Here is an 18,381-nt window from a genome sequence, read left to right on the forward strand (position 1 = left end):
TTGATTGTCATTTGATGTTGAATGTATCTGCCCTTGCCTGTAACATCTCATTTCACACTTTCTTATGAGAATATTTTTCATTCTTTTATTCTTTGAAACCATTTAACAGTCACATTTAAAGTCTTAATGGCCAGTTGTTAATTCCATTAATGCTGTTTTTTAGAAACTGAATAGGAAAGAATGAATACATATCGACAGCCGGTATTGAAACATACAGTATAATGAACATACAGTGCATTATAATGCATTAAGATCTCAGGAAATGTCACCTAATAGATTGAAAAAATACTATAACTCAGAACTTTATTTATTTACTGGTTGATTGATTGTTATTATTAATAATTGTGTGTAAATCAGAGTATAAATACAGAATTATTTCAGGTCACCTTGCATGTGCAGCTTGTTTGAGATGACTTAGACTTCGGTTATTCATCACATATTTAGCTGTGATGCTCCAAAGCCCTGAATTTGTTTCTAAAAGTAGTTAATGTATGATTTTGTGGTTTATCCAGGATTTGTTAATGCTTAATACAATCCATTCCTCCCTTTAATTGCACAAGTGTGTTTGTCACACAATCTCAATGGAAAATGTATTTATCCCCATGCTTAAATTTTTCAGTTCTTCAACCGCTTCTCCATTTTTGTCTTAACATACAGTACTTTTAGTTTTATAGTCACAGAATACAGTTGCAAGCGAACACGTGACATACGCTCTGCTTTATATTCCTGCAGCTTTTTTCAGAAATCTTTCTTTCTTGGTCTGCAGATTTTATCTTGACTTTACCAGTTGCTCTTAACTTTAATTTCCTAATAACATTTCAGATTGTGGAAGCTGCAAAGAACAAAACAATTGTTTTGTGTTCAATTAGATTAGAGCAATCATCCTTATTTTCAGAGGTTTTGTCTGCTGGAGCCATCCTGAGAGCTTTGAAATGTTGAAAAGGCCTAATGAGTCAATTAAATGTTAAGGTTTTGCAATAAAACACTAGTGGTTTCAAAGGAAGTGCTCAAACTTTGGAAAAAAAATTGGAACAGAAATAGATTTCCCCCCCAAACTAGTAGTCAGGCTGTCCATTAAAAGTTTCTGGAATGTGCCAGACATCAAGTTTGTTCCCTGCGGATATTGTCTTCATTTGTCAGAAATTTGTCAGAATTGTCAGAAATTGTCTGTTCATTTAGAAACGACCAAGATGGACGGTTCACCTTTCCACTCTACTTCAGCTGAAATAATAAGCATAATGGGGAAACTTAAGCAAGAATGTCTGCAAAGACTTTTGTTCCTACAGTAAGTTCTCCTCATCTTGCTTTATTACCTGCAGTGCTTCTGCTGTTATGATTCTATAGAAAACTCATATTTATTTCAAGAGCAGCTTTGCTGTGTCAAGAGATCACTGCAGTATTTTAACAAAACCTCAGTGCAGAAAGAAAACTGTTTTTTATTTTTTATTTCTTCAGGGTCGGATCTGCTGGATCCGTTTGCGCCTATCGAAAAATCTGTAGACCTGTTTTTGATTTAATCTGTAGTTTCTTGAAAATTGACAAATGATATTTATTTTGACCTTTCTTTGCTAATCTTGTTTTGGCTTATTTTTTGTACCATGTCATGTCATATTTCTTGTGGAAAGTGTTTTATTATGATGCATTTTAATTAAATTTAAATACATTTTACATTTTAAACAAATGTGAGCAAACCCTACGGTTCAAAAGTTTAGGATCTTTTTTTTCCTTTCTTTTTGAAAGAAGTCTCTTAAACTTATAGCAAAGCTACATTTATTTGATCAAAAATACAATACAATACAATTATGAAATGTTATAAACATTTTAAATAAATGTTTTGTATTTAAATATATTTTAAAATAGAATTTATTCCTGTGATGGCAAAGCTGATTCTTCAGTGTCACATGATCCTTCAGAAATCATTCTAATATGCTGATTTGCTGCTCAAGAAAAACTTCCCATCAATGTTGAAAACAGTTGTGCTGCTTAATATTTTTGAGGAAACTTTTCCTTGAGGATTCTTTGATCAATATTAAGGTCCAAAGGACATAATCTGTTTGATAGAACATTATAAATGTCTTTACTGTCACTTTGATCAATTTAATATAATGTATTCCTTGCTGAATAAAAGTATTAATTTCACAAAAAACAAAAACAAACAAAAAAACAGTAGTCTTGTATATTCAAATTATTGGTTTATTCTTTTTGGGGTCATTTTTGATTTATTATATGGTACGATCTGCTCCATGCGACCTAATCCATGTATCCCTAATCTATCCTTAAAATCTGAGGTCAATGATTTATAGGAATGATATTCCAGGTCAGACCATCAGCAAAAGAAGGTTTATCCAGGATTATGTTCTGCTCATTGTTCTGTTCATATTAACATCAGCCTTCAGCCTGCTTGACTTCAAACCAATCAACAAATTGACCGTTTTTCCAAACAGTTTGTACGTATAAGTTCATATTGATCGTGTAAAATGACTTATACCACAGCAGACTGTCTATAAGTGAACTCACTGTGTACCTTCATGTTTTCCCACAGGAGAGGAGAATCTACTGGCAATACTGAAAAGAAGATGGTGGAAGTACATGATTCTGGGATTGATTGATATAGAAGCCAATTACCTGGTCATTAAAGCCTACCAGTACACCACGCTGACCAGCGTTCAGGTAGGTTACACCCCAGCAAATGTTTATGAGTGTGTGTTTGTGCATTGTGAGGGAAAGAAAAGAAAGACTGTGAAATCTAAGAAGCGAAAACGCAGTGGCTTGAAGCCTTTATGTATGTCCGATTGGCAGTTAAAGCTCGGCTGTTTGCCTCACATTGCTTGTCATTTAATCTTCATTAAGGCGCTGTTAGTGCTGAAAGAGCCTTATTCACGTCACTGCTAATGGTGTTTGATTAGTGGCCAGAGGAGGTCTCAATGATTATTAGAGATTCCAACAGAGAAAAAGATCGATTTTTTTCACTTCTCACTCTTCTATTACCATCACTAACAGTCATTACAAGAGCCCTTGTGGATGCTAAGACTGACATCAACTATTTGTTAGAGAATGTGCTGGCATCCAGGCATATATTAGCCTAGTCTGCTCTACCATTAGACACTCAATGGGACATAAAGACAGGCTTTTATCAGGTGTGAAGGTGTAGCTGAGAGGATCAGCTCAATCAGGATCAGATCAATAAGGATTTTATAATGTGCACAAGAGTACACATCTTAAAACAAGAGTGTGTTGTTGTTATTGATTTCTTTGTGATAAGATCCCACAGCATTATGATAGCATGTGACAACAGGTGAATACAGATGCTGTTCGATATTTATACGCCCCAAAACAAACAAACACCACAGAGGCATCATTCCCTCTCAAAACTCTAATTGCAGTATCTTTGATAATTGTTATGCTTATTGCTTGAAAAAGGAGTTGTGGCAGAAATCACACATTTAAGTGGCTAAATTTGGTAACCAGTCCTACTCGACCCACTTTAAATGGGTTTCGAACCGTGGTCTCTGGCGTGGGAGGTGGGCAGGCCAACAAGGACGCTAGAGACCACAGCCTCTAGCGCACCTCTTGAGGCAAGGGGAATGAGGTTTACACGCACATCTCTTACTGGCCTACGTCCATTACACTCACCCCCCTAAACCTCACTCCCATCTGGGTCACGGCACCAAATGTAACGGTTCTACTCGACCCGCTCCGAGCGGGATTCACACCGGGGTTTCCGGCGTGGGAAGTGGGCGCGCTAACAAGGACGCTAAAGACCGCAGCCGCTAGCATCAGTCGCTAGTGTGCCTCTTGAGGCAAGGGGAGTGAGGTTTACACGTACAGCTCTTACTGGCCTATCTCCGATATAATCATCCCCCTAAACCTCACTCCCATCTGGGTCACGGCACCAAATCTAACGGTTCTACTTGACCCACTCCGAGCGGGATTCACACCCGGGTTTCCGCTATCGTCAGTCGCTAGTGCGCCTCTTGAGGCAAGGGGAGTGAGGTTTACATGCACAGCTCTTACTGGCCTACATAAAACAAAAATAATTATATTGCAAATCTCAAAGCTTCTCTGTACAATGAAACTGCATGATCACTGGCTGTCAAGTTTAGTTGCTGCTTAGATTTGTTTATTAAACACAGTAATACTGTATATTAGCTCAGTATCTGAATCTAATCCACTTGCAGGCAACTTTACTTCTAGATGAAAATGTTTTGCAAATATATAATGAACTACTAAGTTGTTTGGGTCATGTCATATCTAGCCTTGGGCACCAGCCAGGACTACATCAAAATAATAGGTGTATGACGTCCCTGCAAACATGCACTTATTGGTTTTCAAGAGCGCAATTTTTTTAAACGCGCCCACTGCGACCAATCAGCAGGTACCGCCAGTTCAGCACTTCTCAGGTGCCTGCGCAGCACAACTTTAAAGCGTTATCTGTCTCTGTGTTCTCTGCCCAGCACAAAAGAGAATTAGAAGTTCAGTTCATACTGTTCAGAGCCACTGGAGACTCCAGCGTCTCTGATCAGACAGTGGAGCCAGACGCAGATGCTCCTGCTGGTCAATCGAACGCTGAAACCTTGAAGCACGCCACCAGAGTTCTTAATTATTTACTGCATTAGTTTGCAACCAACTTTAGTGTAAATACTGTAGATGGGCGATGCTTTGTTGTAAAAAAAAACGATGTTAGATGAGCAAGCTTGAATTGCAACAGGGAATGTAGGAAAATTTAATAACTGTTGGTTTAAAACTGTTAGGGAATATGATTAAATGTGTTATTTTTTTTATCATAATCACACCAAATTAATGTTAAATTGACATGGTAAAAGTAATATATTTTTTATGATAATTTAAAATAATATCAATTAATTTGAGTGTTTAAGTGAACTTGTGAGCTATATTGTATTTTGTAACTTCATTACATTACAATGTCATTACAACTAAAATAGTTGGTATTTTAAAATAGTTGGTAAACTTGAGTGCAAGGTCTCCTCGATTCAAGTTTTTTTATTTTATTTAATAAACCAAAAACAGGCTGCATTTCACTGGATGGAAATGAGCAACATTTGTTTGGAGCAGAGTGCTGCATGCAGATAAGTGAAAAACGTATCAGATTTAACAGGAACCGCACTGATGACAAACAGCAAGACTTCAGATTCCTGCATTGACACTCATTAGAACACACTCCAATGAACTGAAACCTCCTGCTTGAAATTTCCTCTGTTAGATGCATTTATTAAATGAACAGATTATTTTATCTAAAGCGACTTACCAGGGAGGAACACTACAACATTAGTGATTCATCAGGAGACAGGTGACATTAGGTGCTCAGAAAGTTTCAAAATTTGCCAGAAAAGTACAAGCTATAATGTTGAGATCACGTTACAAAAATGTACCATTGTACCCATAGTTTCCTCCAAAATACCATTGACATTTGTGCAATTTAAGCTTAAATATTATTTCACAAGTATGTTTCATATCATGTTTTTTTTGTTGTCTATAATATGTTCTTTTCCAATTTTATTAAAGTGATATTTATATGTATATATATATAAGGCTGGAATATACTACATGACTTTTGCTCAGATTTTTGCCAAGACAGCATCCAAACGTGCTTGGCTCGTTTTTTCTTTTGTGCTTCAAGAAAGAGTTACTTTGTTTTTGCTTCACCAACAACCTAGTTGCTGAATGATTCTGTGTTGAAATGATTCAATTTGAGTTAATGATTCAGTTCCTTTTTGAATCAGCGTTTTTTGTACTAATGATTTAATGAACGATTCAATGACTCACTCATTAGGTCACTTGTCGCCAACTACTGTGGCGTATTGATCTAACAGTCTTTTCCATCTATCTAATAAAACTGGAAACTTGGTACAATAAAAAAGAGGGATTAAAATGACTGATGTGATTTTAATTTATATAATAATTTAATATAATTTACAGTATTAACAATGGCGTAGTAATTAGGGTTTTGCTGTTGTCAAAGTAAAGTCAATATGCAAGTGTAAAAGAACAACAGAAAATTAGATTAAATGTCAATTTCATAGGGTAAATCATATACACACGCAGCCCACCTTTCTCAGTTGTTAAACCTTACATTGTGTACAAGATGGATCAAATGAAGTCACAAACTGAGACATAGTAAGTGACTGATGAACAAGCCAGAGGCTTGTGCAGAGCTAATGCATTTTCAGCTCTAAATTGGAAAAAACATTTTCACATTTTCAACATTTTCTAGCGTGATAGCTTGTTTGATGAGGTCAGTCGGGTTGCTGCTCATGCCACACTGGAGTTCATCACGCTGTGCTCTTCTCCGTGTGAGGAGAGGCTTCCCGCCTCCCAAACTTTTGCATGCTGTTTTTCCCCTGTGGATCACAACGTGTATTTTAACATTTTTATATAGACCGTAATGAGGTTACACAACGGCTCATCAATATTAATATGCAGTCATGCCGAACCATACGATGGAGCCGCTCTTTAAAATATTTGCCTATTAAGAGTAGATGATTGCTTGTTATAGATGGTCATGGTGCTGGCTGAGGTCCAGAATGCAAATGTCCTTACTAATTCTGCTTATATATTCTCTTCTCCTTCTCCTGTTCTCCCTTTCGTGTTATTGGCTGGCCCCCCCCCAAAAAACCTTTTTTTAACGCATGTCTCTGATCTTAGTGCATAAATAGAGGCTTTGTATGAATTTTAAGACCTCATTATATCTCTTGTGTGTCCTTCAGTCATTGAGAACTCATGAAAAATGTATTTGCACTAAACTTTTTAATACCTTACTAGAGGAATATTATCAGATTGGAGCTGAGAATTGGACTATCTGTCTATCTATCGTTCTATCAATCATTTTATCAGATTGCCCACACTTCCATAGGAAGCTGGATTGGAATGAAAGGAAATGTTCTTAAATACTGTATAATGAACAATAATAATAATAAAAAAAAATAGATTAAATATATAAACAAGTCTTTGTTAAACCAAACTTTGCTTTTGTAGTCGAAATTACAGTAACACTTTAGTTTAGGGTCCAATTCTCACTATTAACTAGTTGCTTATTAACATGCATATTACTTGGATATTGTCTGTTTATTAGTACTTATAAAGCACATATTAATGCCTTATTCTGCATGACCATATTCTACATCCCTTAATCAGACCCAATACCTAAACTAAACAACTACCTTACTGACTATTAATAAGCAGTAATTAGGAGTTTATTGATGCAAAAGTCGTAGTTAATAGTTACTTGATAGTGAGAATTGTACCCTAATCTAAAGTGTGAACGTTTATTGACATTTATATGAAATTTCAATTATATTACATACAATTTTTGTTCTGCATCTCGTATGTTTTCTCTATTCAAATCCAGGAATTGAATCAGAATTTAAAAGGCATTTGTAAGCTATTTGAACATTTTGCATGGACATGTTTCCCTTTGAGGTTAATGTATTTTTTTAATTGAATTCTTCAATTTGTTCCCCAGCTGCTGGACTGCTTCGTGATCCCCGTGGTGTTGCTGCTGTCGTGGTTCTTCCTGTTAGTCAGGTATAAAGCGCTGCACTTTGTGGGTGTGGGCGTGTGTCTCCTGGGCATGGGCTGCATGGTGGGCGCAGACGTCCTGGTGGGCCGACAACAAGGCCTCGGTAAGTCCTCATCCCTACACCAGTGTCACGGCACACCCTGAATATTAACCCACACAATAACCCTCTCTCCTTTCCCCTGGGTGGTGTTTTGTTTCTCGAGCAGCCACAGTCCAGACGTTACATCAGTGTAAAGCACTGCCCAATCCTCTCGAGAACCCTGGATCATGCAGATTGATTCAGTTTCAGAGTCAGTTATTAAATATGAATGAACAGTAGGGGCTTGTCCGTATACACACACACAGCTTTCCCCAAGGAGCAGTCTAATGAAAAACATACTAATTTGCAGCAATTATGCTGTTGTTAGAGTTGTCTGAGAATAATTTACCCACCACTGAGTGAGTGTTTACATTTATGCATTTGGTGGATTGCGTTTATCCAAAGCGACTTACAGTGAATTCAAGGTATACGTTTTATATGTATGTGTGTTCCCTTAGAAATTTAACCCTTGTCTTTGGCTTTTAACACATGCATTGCTTTACCTGTTGAGCTACAGATACTCGAATATTATTTTCATTGTCATTGTTTTTTTTTGCCTGAAATTTACTTTTCAGCAAAGAAAAAAAGAGAAACAATTTATGATTATAAATATTATCTTACATATACATATTATTAAAATATAATTCATATTATTAAAATAATGTTTTATTATTTATTTTACAGGAAAATTTGTATTTGAGCACTTGACTATGGATCTATGATGTTCTATAATATGATTGTATTATCTAATATACGACTCGTGTCTGTTTCATACAGGGGACCATAAACTCTTAGGGGATCTATTGGTTCTTGCTGGGGCGACGCTCTATGGCATCTCCAATGTTTGTGAGGAGTTCATCGTGAAGAACCTGAGCCGGGTCGAATTCCTGGGGATGATGGGTCTCTTTGGCTCCTTCTTCAGTGGTATCCAACTGTGAGTCTCTTACTCTTAACAGTCTATGGGCCCTATTTTAACGATCAAAGCGCTCGGGCTGCACGATTATGAGAAAAATCCTAATTGCTGATTATTCCCTTGAAATTGTAATTGCGATTATTAATTACGATTATCACAATTTACACATATTATTATACATGTTTACTTAAAAATTGTGAACACACACACTGTCCATACACATAAATTGCAAGAGTATGACTAATAGTAAAGACTACTAAGAAATAAACATTAGGCCTATTAATAGCAGTCCCAACTAGCTTTTGTTAATACAATGTTGGTATGAGCCACCACAGTCATTTAAAAATATAAAAAATAACACAAAGTGAAAATAAAGTGGCATTTTGGGGTTAATATTGAAACGACAGTTACCATGGTGAATACACAATTACAATACTGCATTTGCGCGTTCAATTGAAGAGTGCGCGCTACGAACACAGTAGCCTATAACGGTTGACATGACAGGAACGTCCGTTTTTCTGTGGTGAAAGACTTTTTATTTCAGCGTACACATATGTCACTGCCTGGTAGTTCATATTGTGCTGCATTTTCTGAAGTATTTGTGATTCACCTCTCATAACATAACATGCTCTAAATGCACGCAGAGTGTATATATATATTTTTTTTAATAATCGCAGCTTTGAACGATTACGTAATCGTGGCATCCATAATTGTAATCGCGATTAGAAATTCGATTAATTGTGCAGCCCTACTAAGCGCATGGTCTAAAGCGCACGGCACAAGTGCACTCAGGGCGTGTCCGAATTCACTTTTGCTAGTTTAACGACGGGAAAAATGGTCGGCGCGCCAGGCGCATGGTCCCTATTCTCATAATGAGTAATGGGTGTGTTTTGGGATTTACGTGCATTAAACCAATCAGAGTCTCATCTCCCATTCCCTTTAAATGCCAGTTGCACTCGCGCCATGGCAGATTCGCTATTTACATGACGGAATTTGATAGTGGAAAGACCGAACACGTCTCCAGAGCACAAACGGAACTGCTCGTGCGCAAGCAGACTATCTACGGGATAAGCTGGATTCCACCATGTCTTTATGTACACAATAATAATCTTTTACATTGTAATCCTTTTATTTTAAATATTTGGCATGTTTGTGTGCTGCTGTGCGTCCCTGTGTGTTTTAATAAGCAGATTGTACGCGCGTTGTGGACTCGCCTATAGGCGCACATTACTAACGCGCTCATTAAATAACAAAATGAAATATTGCGCCATTGACTTTAGACCAGGTTTCAGTTGGTTAATGGCGCAGTCTATTTCTGTTGCCTCAAAATAGCAACACGCCAACAATGTGCCAGAACACACCTCGCTTTCAGACCAGCATGCCGAAGGATGCCGAAAATGCATTTGCTATTTAAACAACGTGGCGCAGGACGTGAAAATGATAACTGCGTCGGACTGAAACTAGCAAAAAACATTTGTGTTGCGCTTGGCGCTGCATTGCGCCGGGTGTAAGATAGGGCCCTATATATATAACGTTAAAGATCAAGTAATTGTAGTTTTGTGGCCTTTAAGGCCAATTCATACTGTGCAATTCATACATGGTAAAATTGTCATACCGTGCAGACAGCAACAGACACTTCGTTGGGTTTTGTCGGATCAGTTTGTGTTGGCATCTGTCGGAGCTTGCTTTCACCGATTGAACATGCTGTGTTTGTCGGTCTTGGAGTGTCTGAGAAGTGACATGCTGTAATCTGGTGACTGTTTGCATTTGTCAGCGTCTGTTGGAACAATGTGAATTGGCCTTTAGCTTTTACCGTCATCTAATACTCGTGTCATCGCCTAATACTCGCGCCATCAAAATTTGGATTTAATAATACTAGTAATTTAATAACACTGTTAAATATAGTCTTTAGCAAATCTCAAAATGAATATCCATTTTTAATACTGTACATTCTAAAGTTGTAATGCTTAACTCCCCCCCCCCAGTGGCACCATTTTTGTTCATTTTTACAAAAATGTCATGGCCCTCAGAATATTTTGTTTTATGAATATCTGACCATGCAATATATCAAAAGAAAGAAAAGACCCTCTGCTTTTAAACAACAAAACTGTTTTATTCTAGCTTAATGCATTATTATTTTATCAACACTTGAATGTAGGTATGTTTCATAAAAAAAAAAACATTTTGAGCAAAAAGCTGAGAAAATTTTATTTTTGTCAGACTTATTCTGGATCGGATTCAGAACTATGATCAAAACATAGGAGTAGATCAAGCCCATCAACACTCAGAAAGCTTCACAGTCGTTTCCTCTTCATGGGTTCAACATTTCATTCAGTAACGTAGGGCAGTTTTGATTTATGTGCTGTTTAATGTTGATGATCGCGTTATTTTAACATATGGATCTGCGTACATATGCTATTGCTTGTTTCTTGTCTTTTGATCCAGAGATTCACTACTCTTTTAGAAGATGTGTCATAGCGCCCCCCCACCGTATAACAGTGAAAACATGGAAAGTTCCGTCAATGGCGAGGATAGAGTTATATTAAATTGTATCATTTAAAATTACAGATTTTTGTGGAGTGGTATAATGCCCCTTTTTAAAAGATGTAAAATAAGTCTCTGATGTCTCCAGAGTGTGTATGTGAAGTTTTAGCTCAAAATACCCCACAGATCATTTTTTATAGCATGGTAAAATTGTCCCTTTTTGAGGGTGGGCAAAAACGCATCGTTTTGTGTGTATCTCTTTAAATGCAAATGAGCTGCTGCTCCTGGCACAGAGGGCGGAGCTTCAACAGCTTGTGTGTGTTAGCAGGCAGCTTGCAGACACGCACTAAAATGTCAGAAACTGTACTGCCTTTTATGTTCAAACCAAAGTCAGACAATAATGAAGAGACTCAAGAAGAAGTGACAACATGTTGAATGCAACAGGACGTTTCTGGATGGTTAGTTGATTAATTTATGTTGCTGATGTGGAGTTAACTATCTCCAAGTCATTGATTAGCATATTCTTTCATGATAATCTATAAATTACTTGTGTGGGAACTGTTGTAATGTCTACAGTGACATGCTATTGCATTTGTGTTATGTAATGTATTGCAATAAATGTGAAAAGACGAAATCTTGAGCAGACTCACAAATGTGCTCTATACTACAACAACTCTTCCTCTTCTCAACACTGTAGTGATGTTACGTTCGTGAACGAATCGTTCTTTTTGAACGAATCCTTTAGGTGAACGAATCGTTCTCGTTCACGTAATCCATTGACTCATATTTCTCGTTCACTGAAATCCCTCCCTCCACAGCAGTGCGGCGCTATTAGCAGCGCATGCGCAGCTCAGTGAACCGGTGTTTTCAACCTGTCAAAGAATGAACCTCGAGCCAATAGCCTTCGAGTATGAGATGTGACGGAGCATGTGATTTGTTGGATGTAGTGAACGAATACGCCCTTCACTGACTGACCGAGTTGCTTTTGAGTCTGAACCATAGGTCTGAACGAGAGAGAGATCTTATCGTTTGTGTACGAGTTGAACGAACTGGTATGTCGTTCATGAACGAAAATAACCAGTTGTTTGAACGATAATGATGGCGAACCGATAGAGCTAGGTTTGTGTAGTTAGCATGTTTGCATCAAATAAACAAATTTACACTTTACCATTGTAATGAAAACAGGTTAATAACGCAATATATTGGTTAAATATAACAAAGACAAATTAACATCGTCATTTTTTACTTGGTTTGAGTTAAGGGGGGCGCACTTGACTGTTTACTTGATTTAAATTTACACTTCTCGTTACCTGCTTTTCTTATATTTTGGTTGTGTGTTTTAGTCTTAGTTTTGTGGTATTTTGCACTTTGAACAATTTACTTGACTACTTGTGTTCATTTTGTATTATCAAAATGAATTCATTACGTTTTATTCATGTCATATGCACTTCTCTAAAAACTAAAACAAACCAAAAAAATATGACAGTATTGGTTAGGTCTCATAACGTCAGCAAATAGCATTTCAGTTCGGGCTGTGAAGGGGCATGTATTTGGTTGGATCTACTGAACGAATATGCCTATCACTGACTGAGATCGCTCTGTTTTGAGTCTGAACGAGAGGGAGAGATCTCGTTCGTGAACGAATTGAACTGGTACTTTCGTTCGTGAATGAGAGTACTGGGTAGATCGGTCATTTAGCATGTGATTAAATCTCATTCAAAGCGCAGTTATAGGTGTGCACATATAATTGTTTATATTCATATTCAACATACAGAACATCAACGTTTAATATAATCCCAGATTTATGAATGTGTATGTCTGACTAAATAATTAAAATGTTAATTATGCAAGAAAACCTTGGTTTGGTCATCTGAACCACTTATTTAGACTTATTTTATTAATTTAGTAAATAAGGCACACATTTTAACAAAGCCAAATCACTTTTTTTTTGTAACAAGTAAATACGTTCATTAAAACATAACATAAAATACACTCTTTTTCGCCACCTGCTGCAGTATATATCTAATATGAAGAAATTATCACTGAACGAATCAGTGAACGAGTCTGAACGAATCATTTTGGTGAACGAACTGAAAATGAACGAGTCTCTGGAAAGAATCAAACTTTCCACCACTACAACACTGCTTGCATGTTCCCGGGGGTGGGGTTTATGTAAATTTTAGGGTTTGTGATGTCACTAACCCGGGAGGAACGTCGTGTAGTCCCTACCAGCCGTTTGTTGTAGTCCTTAAAAAGCTATTTCTGTAAAAGAAAATATCTCCCTTTGCATTGAACTTTGAGCGTTGTAACTTTGCAGATGTTGTTTATTCTCAAACAGCAACATTACACACTAACTAAAGTTAGAAAAGTGAAATCATAATCAACCACCCCTTTAATATTATTTAACTTTTTATTTCTCATTTATTTAGACAAAGTATATAATTTTAATATCTGCCATTTAACAATTATTGAAAATAATTATAGTTCAACAGTTCCTAGAATAGTATAGACACAAAATAGCTGCCAAAACCCAAAGAGCGCTGGGCCGCTGGGTCTGGATGCGCCGCCATCTTTCTTAGCTAAAGAGCTATTTTGCCACGTGTTGCTTTTTTCGATGCGTTGATTGGTGTAATTTTCTGTACAGCATCATGGCTAATGTAGTTTTTCATTAGGAATTCTGTTAAATACAATAATTTTAAAAATAAGCTGAAATAATGCGAATCAACAGAATTTAACAGTCAAATACCATGGATTAACAACCTCGGCATCAACCAGATTATCTCTGCATACTATACTGTCAGTGGAATAAAAGCATTTTGGGCCCATATGGGTGTAGTTATGACATTAACAATGCTAACCAGTTTACATCATAGGCTGGAGAAACCAATGGAGGATTGGTTTCTCCAGCCTATGATGTAAACGAAAGGCTATAGTCCATCATAATTGTGCCATTGAATAAGACCCTTTACTCCAAGTTTCTCCAGGTAACCTTCACATGGTTTTAACAGAAATGTAATGATTTTTCTAGTAATTGCAAGTTACCTGCTAACCCGCAATCACCCGCTGTCAGCTGCAGATCCTCCTCACAGTTTGACGTTTACACAGCCTGCATGTCTAACTATCATTTCCACCAGAGCCGTTTGGATCCCCGACACCACATTTCCCAGCTACTTCCAAGCACGAGTCAGCTGGAAGGTTTTCGTCTCCATTCTTTTTTTATCCATCTGCAAACGAGGCACATTTGGACCGTCTGCGTTCCCCAGCAAGAGTACAGTGGCTCCAGCTGGAGTCGAATTTACCAGCCCCTCTCTCTCATCTAACACCTTTATTCCCCCAGTGCCGAAGCTTCAGTGTGCTTTAACATCTATATTTGCTGCGTATTTACATAAACGCCAACGACACAGTTTATCCATGCCAGCTGGGTGTAATTATGCTGAAAGGCATTCATATCTGACAGCAGGCTGGAATTGTGGATGAAGTCCTGCTTCCACTTAGTCTCACTGCTTTATAAAGGGCTCTGGAGGAAGCAGCGTGACAAGCCCACTGGATCTAGAATATTCTCTTTTGTTCTGTGGCTGCATCAGATAGTTTCATCTGCAGGGTTCGGGATGCACCTCTAGACGCTGTCGGCCGATGAGACTGTATCCTTGGCAACAGATCATCAGACCAGTCCTGTGACGGTGTCACACAGGGCCAGAGGATTGTTTCCCGCTCGGCTTTAATTGTGCGTGGGGGGGATGGGATGACCTCCCTTATGAAAAAGAAGTTTATTCAAGTATTCTATTAGTAGGCTATACTTCTTTTAAACTAAAAATAAGAAAGTATACTTTCAGTCTACATTTTATATACTTCTCAAAAATATACTTTATGTACTTCTCAGAAATATACTTAAAATTACACTTAAGTGTACTTGACTTATACTGAGAGAAAAGTCCAAGTATATTTGGCCTCAATATTTTGATCGAAATATACTTAAAAGTATAATTAAGTATTCAAAGTATACTTGGCTTGTAGTTGTAGTTAACTCTTTTGATTGAGTAGCCTATTAAATATACTTTTTTTTTACATAGTTTTTCATATACAGTCTTATGAAACTTACATTGTTTGAAAATATTGATTAGAATATTGATATAAAACAGATATGTTTCTAATTCTGCATATCTGAATTCTTGTGTAGGCTAGTCCTCTGGTAGTGTATAGGAATTTACTCTAAGTCTACTTTTCCCACCATTGACTGAATTTTCCAGCTATTCATGTTTTCACTGTTGTACGGTAGGGGGCGCTATGACACATCTTCTAGTACAGAATCTCCGGATCAAAACACAGGAGAAGAAGAAGCTGAAACAAGTGATAGGCAGGGTGGTAATGTTTCGGAAAACACTGAAGCTTCCCTGGGCGCCGCCATTGATTAGCAGACCCCATTCATTTTGGCGTCACTTTGACAGCGAATAACTACATCTGAGGCGTTTAAAGGCCATTTGTCCATTATTTATTTCTAAAGAAACACGAAAATGTATAAAAGGCTCCATTACCTTGTATCTTACGTTATGGCTCCGTAGAAGCAGTTTTTGTAAAAATAGGCTAACGATTGCGTCATAACCACGCGACTCTCTGTCGCACAGTAGAGAAATGACCGTATGGACAGGAGGAGAAGCTCGCGGGCAATCGGGAGAACCTGGAGGCAAAATGACAAAATAATTAATCAGAATACTTAGCAAAAGTTGCTCCTTGCTCATGGACACCTCCTACTCACGCTCTCCGTCTCTGCAAGTTTCGGAAGGGAATGATTCAGATTTCTCTCGTCACATCTACGTCGTCAAGCTCAGTTTGAGTCTGCGCAGTACGGTCAGCCATCTGGAAGTGAGTGCTTCTAATTGACTTCACTTTTCTCCGTTGAATCCAATGGGGTCGCTGTGTCCTTACTGTCTATGGTGATAGGCCCTGTCCCAAATGGCACACTTCAAATGCACTTTCGGTCATGTGGACTTACAATGGCTGCCGTGTGCACGTGTCCATTAAGTCCGTGAGACCGTAGGGTGTCCCATTTGTCATTTTAGGCCTCAGAAGGGTGCTCGCGAGTCGATATGCACCCTCAATGCGCACAAATTAAAGTACAGTTAAAGGTATTTTTCAAGTATAAAAAATAACATCTACATTTGAACATAGTATACTGCAAGTGCAAAAATAATATATAAATAGTAAACTATAAGTATAATGTTATGTTCACTTAAATAAAACTTACAAGTATACCAGTAGTTTACTGAGAGTACACTTCAGTGTGTACTTTCATAAACTAAAAATGTACTACTTGTATTAAAATAGTTGTATACTTATAAGTTCACTTGTAGTACAGATGCATTACAAATGAGAAACCTAGTTGTGTACTTAAAGTTTACTATACTCTTACACTTATAGTACACTTAAGTATACTTTTACATACTAAAAGTGGGCCAATTTAGTCCTAAGCAGTATTGAAATAGTACACTTACGAGTTTACTACAAGTACACATTGATATTAGTATACTTACTACATAAAGTATGCTTAATATACTTGAACATTACTTAAGCATACTTCATAAAATGAACTTGAAGTATACTTCTTTTTCGTGAGGGCTGTCATTGTGAGAAAGTCGGAAAAGCTCATACACAACCAGGTGTGTGTCACTAGATTCCCTCGGACTGTTCAAGGGAGATTGACCGCTCTTTTCTCAGGCTGGGTGGATTTGTCACTCTGCCCGTTGTTGCTGAGTTCACCCACCTGCCAAAATGAAGCATGCTGTCGAGACTTCGGTGCTGTTTATCTTTTATTGATGGTTTTGTTTTTTTCCCCTAGCTTGGTTGTGCTTACCTGTGGCTGATAGGAATTGTGCTGTGTTTCTGTTTTTCAGGGCCATTATGGAGCACAAGGAACTTCTGAAAGTGCAGTGGGACTGGCAGATCGGTAAGCCTCTGATTTTGACGGTTTTCACACTTGGTTTGATTGCTTGAGCCCAAACCTGAGTTGAATTCAATCACCTTCTCCCTGCACAGTCTCTACCACTGACACTGAAAACTGTTTTACTGCCAAGTAATTTGTAAAATGAAATATCTAAAAATCTTTCAAACAAGATAATTTCACTAAATTAAAAATACTAAGAAATTTTAATGCAATGCATCTTTAATATCAAGGCATTTCGTTGTATTGCTTTGGTGGATTCCTCCTTCAAAAATCATTCTAATTTGATGATTTGCTGTTCAAGAAATTATTTATTTATTATTATTATTATTATTATCATCATTATCAATGTTAAAAACAGTTGTGCTGCTTAATATTTTTGTGGAAATTTTTTCAAGATCCTTTGATGAATAGAAAGTTTAAAAGAACTGCATTTATAGAATTTTTTTGTAACAATTTAAATGTCTTTATTCTCTCTTCTTATCAATGTAATGCATACTTGCTTAATTGAATAATATTCATTTCTTACCGATCCCAAATTTTTGAGCGGTGGTAAATTCAAAAAATGCTTCAACAATTAAAAACCCCTTAAGAAGTGCCTTAGTAATAGACTAAGAAAAGTGGAAATTAAAAATAAAAGCGCAATTTGGATATTTTAAGTTCTGTTAATTGAATTCATTAATGTAATGCAGTTAATTAGGAAAATGTAATAAATTAATGCAATTATTCATGCCTTCTGTTCTGACCTGTAAAACAATTTGTTTCCTACCATCAGAACAATTTAAGCTGTTTAATCGATTAAGTTGTGTTGTTGTCTGACCACGTTTCTAACGTAAGAATTGAATTTACTTTCTCAACAAGTCAGCATTTTCAATTTATCTTGAAAATATTTTGTGACAGATATAACAAAATATACATCATCAATAGCAGTGCATTTCCTGAAATTAGGCTGGATTGCTTTCATTGCGAGTATAAATCACAAAACTCTAATCACATAAACTCTTGTGTGCAACCAAGTTCAGAAAAGTCAAATGAACAGTGGTCTAGCCAGAGCGCTTCGGGGTTAAAACGTCCTCAGAAGCAACAGCAGACAGCTGTGAACGTACGGGGATGGTTAAATATTGCTGTGCACGTGCTGTTGAGCTCAGGGAGAGATGCTGAGAGGCAACATCACCAGCAGATGTGACTTTCCATTTGACTTCCTCACGAACGATAACAGGCATATTTAAACTGTTGACAAAAGACAATTAGCAAAATGAATTGCTCATGCAGTCTGTGACATCTCTACCCCGTCTATAAATACACACGCCTGCTCATGTCTTCATGAAAGCACAAACACAAATACATTTTTATTAAAGCAATACACCACTTGAGGAGGTGATTTTACTTCGGTTAATATTAAATGCATCTGATTAGAAATAATTACAAATATC

The 18,381-nt window shown here is 37.2% G+C and overlaps 1 protein-coding gene across 1 annotated transcript in view; it reads left to right on the plus strand.

Moving 5' to 3' along the window:
• slc35f1 (solute carrier family 35 member F1) overlaps window positions 1-18,381 on the plus strand; it is a 118,354-nt gene that overhangs the window by 85,814 nt on the left and 14,159 nt on the right. The window contains exons 3-6 of the mRNA XM_084431464.1: window positions 2,543-2,670; window positions 7,481-7,640; window positions 8,394-8,550; window positions 16,902-16,954. Coding sequence (XP_084287590.1) covers window positions 2,543-2,670; window positions 7,481-7,640; window positions 8,394-8,550; window positions 16,902-16,954 — 498 coding nt within the window. The remainder of the gene's footprint in view (window positions 1-2,542; window positions 2,671-7,480; window positions 7,641-8,393; window positions 8,551-16,901; window positions 16,955-18,381) is intronic.

The sequence above is a fragment of the Rutilus rutilus genome (genome assembly GCF_951802725.1).
Source record: "Rutilus rutilus genome assembly, chromosome: 15".
NCBI classification, from domain to species: Eukaryota; Metazoa; Chordata; class Actinopteri; order Cypriniformes; family Leuciscidae; genus Rutilus; species Rutilus rutilus.